General features: G+C 55.5%; 2 protein-coding genes across 2 annotated transcripts in view; one reads left to right on the forward strand and one right to left on the reverse strand.

Moving 5' to 3' along the window:
* Positions 1-97: 97 nt before the first annotated feature.
* Positions 98-4,907, reverse strand: ENH_00079810 (hexokinase, putative; the record flags this gene model as incomplete). Its single annotated transcript, XM_013583196.1, has 8 exons — positions 98-295; positions 642-800; positions 1,005-1,182; positions 1,755-1,960; positions 2,189-2,298; positions 2,508-2,605; positions 3,771-4,536; positions 4,871-4,907. Coding segments are annotated over 8 exons (1,752 nt in total), but the record flags the coding sequence as incomplete, so codon positions are not given.
* Positions 4,908-5,675: 768 nt separating this feature from the next.
* ENH_00079820 (hypothetical protein, conserved) overlaps positions 5,676-7,500 on the forward strand; it is a gene marked incomplete at both ends in the record, with an annotated part of 3,756 nt that continues 1,931 nt past the window's right edge. Inside the window, 4 exons of the mRNA XM_013583197.1 lie at positions 5,676-6,051; positions 6,496-6,645; positions 6,904-6,987; positions 7,211-7,342. Of these exons, the coding sequence (XP_013438651.1) occupies positions 5,676-6,051; positions 6,496-6,645; positions 6,904-6,987; positions 7,211-7,342 (742 nt within the window). The remainder of the gene's footprint in view (positions 6,052-6,495; positions 6,646-6,903; positions 6,988-7,210; positions 7,343-7,500) is intronic.

Consider the following 7,500-nt stretch of genomic DNA (forward strand, 5'->3'; position numbering starts at 1 on the left):
CCCACCCCACGCCCCCCAACCTCCAGCAGCAGCAGCAGCAGCAGCAGCAGCAGCAGCAGCGGCAGCAGCAGCAGCAGCAGCAGCAGACTAAACGCACGGCCTGGTCCGCGGGGGTGGTGGGGAGGTTTTTGTTGAAGTTGCCGCACTCGACGTTAACTATGGAGCCTTTGTAGCCGAAGGCCGCGGCCTGCGGCTCCCAGTAGCAGCAGTTGGCCCCAGTGCCCAGGATGACCCCCACAGTGCAGGGGGGGGACCCGGGGCTCTTTTGGTACGCGCACGACAGCAAAGTCCCCACCTGCAGACAAACCCTAAACCCTAAACCCTAAACCCTAAACCCTAAACCCTCGCCGCCCCTGCGCGCGCCGACCCCGCGAAAAACCAGCCCTTCACACGCCGAAACGGCCGCAAACCACGCGAAAAACCCAAACCCTCCCAAACCCTAAACCCTCCCAAACCCTAAACCCTCGGAAACCCTAAACCCTAGCGGCCTCTGCGGCCGCTCAAAACGACAAAACTGCGCCGCTGCGCCGCCGAAACGGCCCCAAACGCCCACAAGCCGCCGAATGCCCCCACCGCCCAGGCAAACCCCAAACCCTAAACCCTAAACCCCAAACCCTAAACCCTAAACCCTAAACCCTCACCGTGTCGTTGACCACGGCCTCGCACTCCAGGCCCAGGCCCTGCCGCTCGAAGGCCGCGGCCAAAAGGGGCACCACGTCTTTGCCGACGACGGGGTCGTCAGTGTCGTGGCCCGTGGCGAAGCCCTTCGTCCAGGACTCGAGGACGCTGTTGTTGAGACTCTGCAGCAGAAACGGCGAATTTAAATGCAGAAAAGTCGAAAAAGAAACAAAATGATCCAAAAAGATGCAAAAAAAATTCAAAAAGATGCAAAAAAGATTCAAAAAGATGCAAAAAAGATGCAAAAAAGATTCAAAAAGATGCAAAAAGATGCAAAAGTGAAGGGCAATGTTGAGGGCAACTGGGGTGTACAGACAGCTGCGTACTTGCTGGGCGCAGGGGAACGAAAAGGTGAATCCCAGTTTTGCTTTTTTGTTTTTCAGAATTTCTTTTTCGTTATTTTCTTCCACCAATTCTCCCACGCAGTTCGCGAGCACGTCGAAGAGCTGCGAAGCCGAAGTTTCGCGGGCCATGAGGTCGATCTCGCCGCCGCACTCGTAGAGGCTGCGGAAAACGAAAAAATAAAAAAGTGGAATCTCAAGATGATAATCCCCTCATTGAATTGCAAATTAAAAAAGAAGCTGAATTATGTTTTAATTTTTGAATTTCCTCCGCAGCTTCGCCGCAAATCGCACTCATCACCCATAGCGGCTGCGGAAAACAAAAAAATAAAAAAGTGGAATCTCAAGATGATAATCCCCTCATTGAATTGCAAATTAAAAAAGATGCACAAATCTGTTTTTATTTTCCAATTTCCACCGCGGCTTCCCCGCAGATCGCCCCTTTCACCCATACAGGCTGCGGAACATGAAAAGAAAAAAAGTGGAATCTCGCGGAGATAAGCCCCTCATTGAATTGCAAATTAAAAACCAAACAGAAATATGTTTTAACTTTTGAATTTCCTCCGCAGCTTTCCCGCAAATCGCACTCATCACCCACACAGGCTGCGGAACATGAAAAGAAAAAAAAAGTGGAATATCCTGACGATAAGCCCCTCATTGGATTGCAAATTGCAAAACAAACAGAACTATGTTTTTAATTTTGAATTTCCTCCTCAGTTTTTTCTTAAATCGCACTTTTTCAAGAACTGCTGCGCCTGGATGCGGCCGCCACCCAGCAGTTCGCAGCGGACGGCGCGGACGTTCGTGCCGCCGAAGTCGAGTGCGTAGAAAACGCCCTTTTCGTGGCCGGAGGGAATTGCGGAGACGCAGGAGTCCAGCATTCGCAAGGAGCACTCCTCGGGCACCCACTGCAGCCCGTGACGCTTGTGCATCTCCAGCCCCTGCAGCAGCAGCAGCAGCAGCAGCAGCAGCAGCAGCAGCAGCAGCAGCAGCAGCGGCAGCGGCAGCGGCAGCGGGGGAGGCAGCAGGTGGAAGCAGGTGGAAGCAGCGACGCTCGGTCGGGCGGAAGGCGGGGCGCGCAGCAGCAGCGGCAGCAGCAGCAGCGGCGGGAGAAGGGGCGGGGGAGGGAAACCCTAAACCCTAAACCCTAAACCCTCGCGCAGACCCACTCGGAGGAGCTCATCGCTGAAGGTCTTGCTCAGCTCCTGGAGCTTCTCCTTTGAAAGCCGCAGGGGGGCGAGCACTTGCTGCAGCAGCAACACAGGCAAGCGGCGGCGAGCTGCAGCAGCAGCAGCAGCAGCAGCGGCAGCAGTTTCCCCGCTGCAGCAGCAGCAGCAGCAACTGCTGCTGCAAAGACACCAAGCGCTGCAGTGGGGCGGAGTACCTCAGCTTTCTGCTCGAGGGAGATGTTCGCCATCGTGGGGGAGAAGTTCGGGACTTTTTGCTGCAAAGGTCCGCCGGATTTCGAAACGAATCAAAGATTGGAACTTTTCCGCTGTTCCAATTGCTGCTGCTGCTGCTGCTGCTGCTGCTGCTGCACTGTCTCGCTTGGGGCTGCTGCGCGGCTGCTGAGGGGTTCCTCTTTGCTGCTCAGCAGCAGCAGCGCAGCACCTGCTGCGGAAGCTCTTGGGCTCTTTTCGCCAATTAAATCCGAAAAAATAAAAAAATAAAATAAAAATAATCGGAAAATACCTTTTTTCGCCAAGTCGAGGTGTATCTTGGTTCAGGTTTCCGCAGCTTTCCACTTCGCGCTCTCGAGGCGGCGCCGCTGTGGCGCTCGCGCGCAGGCGCCGAAACGCGGGGCAAAGGATCGATTTAAGTTTTATTTTCGTTTTCAAAAAGTGTTTTCTTTCTTTTGTTGCAAAATAGTTCTTTTGAATTTCAAAATTTGCAGCTTTCCGCCGGCGCGCGCGCGCAGCCAGTCTCGGGTGTCTAGACAGCACCCGCGCAAACCGGCGCGGGTGCGTTTTCTTGTCTTCCGCCCGCGCCGTCTTCACTTCTCGAAAACAATTGCAAAACAAAAAGCATTTCTGCATTTAAATCGAACTTGGCGCGAAAAAGGCGTCTATTTGGGGGTTTGCGCGCGGACACTCGCGAGCCAGCAGCAGCTGCTGCCGCGCCGCAGCAGCAGAACCTCCACGAAGTTCAACTTCGCCTTTTCGCGAAAACCCCAACTTATAAACTCAACTAATCCATTTCTTTCGATTTATTTCGCTTTTCTGCTGCCCGCAGCCCCCGCGGCCGCCGGGCGGCGCGGCGGCTGCGGGCGGCGTCGATTCGCCGCAAACCCTAAACCCTAAACCCTAAACCCTACCCGCCGAACCCGCCAAACCCTAGCCCCAAACCCTAGCTACGCGCTGCTGCTGTCTTTCGCTGTTCAAAACCCTAAACCCTCGCCAACTTTAATAAATCTGAATTCGCAAAAAGGCGAAACGCCAAAATGCAAAAGTGCTGCATGCGCTGCACGAAGTTGGGGTGTACGTACACCCCAACCTGCTGCTAGGAACTCTACACTGGCTGGGAAACGGGCTGCAGCCGAGCTGGAGCCTCCGCACAAACCCTAAACCCTAAAACAGGGTTTGGCGGGCGCCTGTCCGCGCGTCCGGGCCGCGCGCGCGGCGCCGGGCGCAAACCCTTTTTTAGGGTTTAGGGTTTAGGGTTTGCAGCTTCTCGTCGAGCCGCTGCTTCCAGGGGAGCTTGGAGGCGTCCTCGAAGGTGTCTTTGACTGCTGTGGCTGCGGTGTCTATACACCGCAGCAGCGCAGCAACAGACAGTTCAACTTCTTTTTGAGAATGTTTAAATCTATCTTTTATATCAATCCACTCTTCTGCTGCTGCTGCTGCTGCTGCTGCTGCTGCAGCAGCACAGGGTTTGCAGTGGCAGCTGCGCTGCTGCAGCAGCTGCTGCTGCTGCTCCAGCTGCTCGCGCACCGTTTGCCCCTGCAGAGCTTCCCGCTGCAGCAGCAGCTCCTCCCGCTGCTGCAGCAGCAGCAGCAGCAGCAGCAGCTGCAGCAGCACCACCAACCACCCCACAACTCGAGTCGAAAACAGCAGCCACTTTGCTGCTGCCCACACTTCGGGGAGCCGCGATCTTGCTGCTCGTTTCGGTGCTGCTGCTGCTGGAGTTATTGCTGCTGCTGCTGCTGCTGGAGTTATTGCTGCTGCTGCTGCTGCTGGAGTTATTGCTGCTGCTGCTGCTGCTGCTGCTGCTGAGAAGCTGCCCGCGCCGTCCGCAGAACCTGCTGTGGTTTCTCTCTCCAGAATATTGGCGAGCTGCAGGTTGCTTTTGCTGCTGCTGCTGCTGCTGTTGCTGCTGCTTCTGTTGCTGCTGCTGCTGGTCGAGCCACACGACTCCGTCGGCAGCGACTGCAGCGTCGCCAGCGCCCTGCTTGCTGCTGCTGCTGCTGCTGCTGCTGCTGCTGCTTCTGTTGCTGCTGCTACCTGCTGCTGCTTGTTGCTGCTAGGCGCCCCTTCATTCCTGCGGGGACGCCGGCGCAAGAAGAAAGCCCGGTGGGGTCCTGCAGCAGCAGCAGCAGCAGCAGCAGGAGATAGGAAGGCAGCAGCAGCAGCTGAGGCTTGCCCAGGAGCAGCAGCAGCTGCTGCAGCAGCAGCAGCAGACAATCCTCAGCAAAAATGGTAAAAGAAGCGGCTTCAGCAGCAGCAGCAGCGCGGAAAACACAAGTGACAGCAGCAGCAGCAAACACGAGCAGCAGCAGACGAGCAGCAGCAGCAACACAGGAAGCTGGAGAGAGCCGAGAGGCGCCTTTGGGCGGAGAAGAGCTGAGATAGGGTTTAGGGTTTAGGGTTTAGGGTTTAGGGTTTAGGGTTTAGGGTTTTGCGGTGTCTGCACACCCCGCTCCGAGGGAGGCGTCGGCGGCGCCTCCGACATTCTGCAGAAGCGCAGCAGCAAAAACTTTGCAAAAAAGAAAATAAAAAACAAAAAGAAGTTCAAAAATAATTAAAAATAAATAAAAGAAAAGAAATGAAGAATTTGCTGCTGCTGGCGCCGCCAGCCCCAGCCTGAGGTGTCTGTACACCTCACACCGCAGCAACCGCCAAAACCCACTTCCCGATTTAGACAAAACTTTCTAATTTGCGCAGCAGCAGCAGCAGCAGCAACCCGCAGCTCACGTGCTGCTGCTGCTGCTGCTGCTGCTGCGAAGCCCCAGCAGCAGCGGCAGCAGCAGCTGCTGCTGCTGCTGCTGCTGCTGCGGCCGCGGCCTCCTGCAGTGTCTCGACACATCAGCAGCAACGTGCTGTCGCAAATGAATTTTTATTTGTGGCTTCTGGGGGTAGGCTTGTTTACCCCTTCACTGCAGCAGCAGCAGCAGCAGCAGCAGCAGCAGCAGCCGTAGAGTTGTCGCAGCAGCAGCAGCAGCAGCGTAGTTGGAGCAGCAGCAGCAGCAGCAGCAGCAGCGGTAGAGCAGCAGCAGCAACCCGCCGTCAATAGTACTGCCCTCTTCCCTCCTGGGGGCGTTCGCTCTTCTGTGCGCCAGCAGCAGCAGCAGCAGCAGCAGCAGCAGCAGCAGCAGAGGAGCTCGCGGCCGCTCCAGTGTTTGCTGCTGAGCTGGTTACAGCTGCTGCCAAGCCCGGAGCAGCACGAAGAGCAGCAGCAGCAGCAGCAGCAGCAGCAGCAGCAGCAGCAGCAGCAGGAACAATGGAAGACACGGACAGCAGCTCGGAGGTGTCTGTGGGCTCCTCGCCGTCAAACGCCCGCAGCAGCAGCAGCAGCAGCAGCAGCAGCAGGCGGAACAGCAGCCACAGCAACAGCAGCAGCAACAGCAACAGCAACAACAGCAGCAGCAGCAGCAAACGCACCTTGGGGATGGTCTTGACGGGCACGCTGGAAGCAGCAGCAGCAGCCCTCGAAAGGGAACCAGCAGCAGCAGCAGCAGCAGCAGCAGCAGCAGCAGCAGCAGCAGCAGCAGCAGCAGATAAAGTCCCCCAATATGAAACCCCAGGGGATTTGTCCAATTTGACGGAGCAGCAAATTGCCATGCTGACAAATTTGTCCCAAAGACAAACCCTTGAAGGTAAGCATGTGCTGCTGCTGCTGCTGCTGCTGCTGCTGCTGCTGCAGTTAGTGATGCTGCTGCTGCTGATTAAGATGCTGTTGCTGCTGCTGCTGCTGCTGCTGGCAGAGCTGCTGCTGCTGCTGCTGGTAGTGCTCCTCCCCCCAGCACGAATGTTGGCGCTGTGTTCCAGGGGCTGCTGCTGCTGCAAATCTTTTGCTGCTGCTGCTGCTGCTGCTGCTGTTGCTGCTGCTGTTGCTGCTGCTGTTTGAGGTGCTTAGTTCAGCAGAAGCTTTCGACTTCAGCAGCACAAACGCACGAAGCAGCAGCAGCAGCAGAAAGTTCCAGACAGCTACAACACCCAGCAGCAGCATAGCAGCAGCAGCAGCAGCACCAGCAGCGCAGCAGCAGCAGCAGCAGCAGCAGCAGCAGCAGCAGCAGCAGCGCGTTTGTTTGTGTGCGCAGAGGCGGGCGAGCGGCTGCTGCAGCAAATGGACTTCGAGCAGCAGTCTTGCTTCTTCCGCGCGGTTTTCGAAATCGGAAGAAGATACAAAACCCTAAACCCTGAGCGCATGCATTCGACTTACGGGAAATTAATTTATTTGTTGATGGACAGTTCCAAACCCGAGATTCAGCAGCTCCTCAACTTCAGCCTCGTCGCCCCAGGCAAACCCTAAACCCTAAACCCTAAACCCTAAACCCTAGCTTCGCAGCCGCGCGCGCTGCAGCCGCCGGCGACGCGGGACACACGCCCTAGGCGGGGGGTGCGGGAATTAGGGTTTAGGGTTTGCCGGGAGGCTTTGGGGTTACGGGCTAGGGGCTAGGGTTTAGGGTTTAGGGTTTAGGGTTTAGGGTTTAGGGTTTGTCGCGCAGTGCATACGGTTTACTCGCTTCTTGCTTCAAAGAAGAACGGCCTCGCTCTTCTGAAGGACCCCCTTGTGAAGGTTGCCACTCGAGGTAAACCCTAAACCCTAAACCCTAAACCCTCGAGAGAACGGGTCTATTCAGCGCCGGTCGCTTGTGGTGAGGGTTTAGGGTTTAGGGTTTAGGGTTTAGGGTTTTCAAGGCGTCGGAGTGCCGCTGCGGCGGCTCTCTTGAGTGCTTCCCTGCAGCGCAGCGGGAGCAAACTAGGGTTTAGGGTTTAGGGTTTAGGGTTTAGGGTTTAGGGTTTGGGTTTCAGAAATAATGGCTGAGGGAAAAAGCCGCGCCCAAGTTGATCAAGAAATAAAAGAAAAAGAAGCAGCAAGAAAAACCCTCATTGCAAAATACGCAGCAAATCAAAACCACAAAAATAAAGCCCTCTTCGGACTCCGTAAGCAGGGTTTAGGGTTTAGGGTTTAGGGTTTAGGGTTTAGGGTTTAGGGTTTGGGTTTCAGAAATAATGGCTGCGGCTAAATAAATAAATAACAAAAAATAAAAGAATAATAAATGAATAAATAAAATCATAAATAAATAATAAATAATAAACTA

The sequence above is a fragment of the Eimeria necatrix genome, genomic scaffold (genome assembly GCF_000499385.1).
Source record: "Eimeria necatrix Houghton genomic scaffold, Enh_scaff85, whole genome shotgun sequence".
Lineage (NCBI taxonomy): Eukaryota > Apicomplexa > Conoidasida > Eucoccidiorida > Eimeriidae > Eimeria > Eimeria necatrix.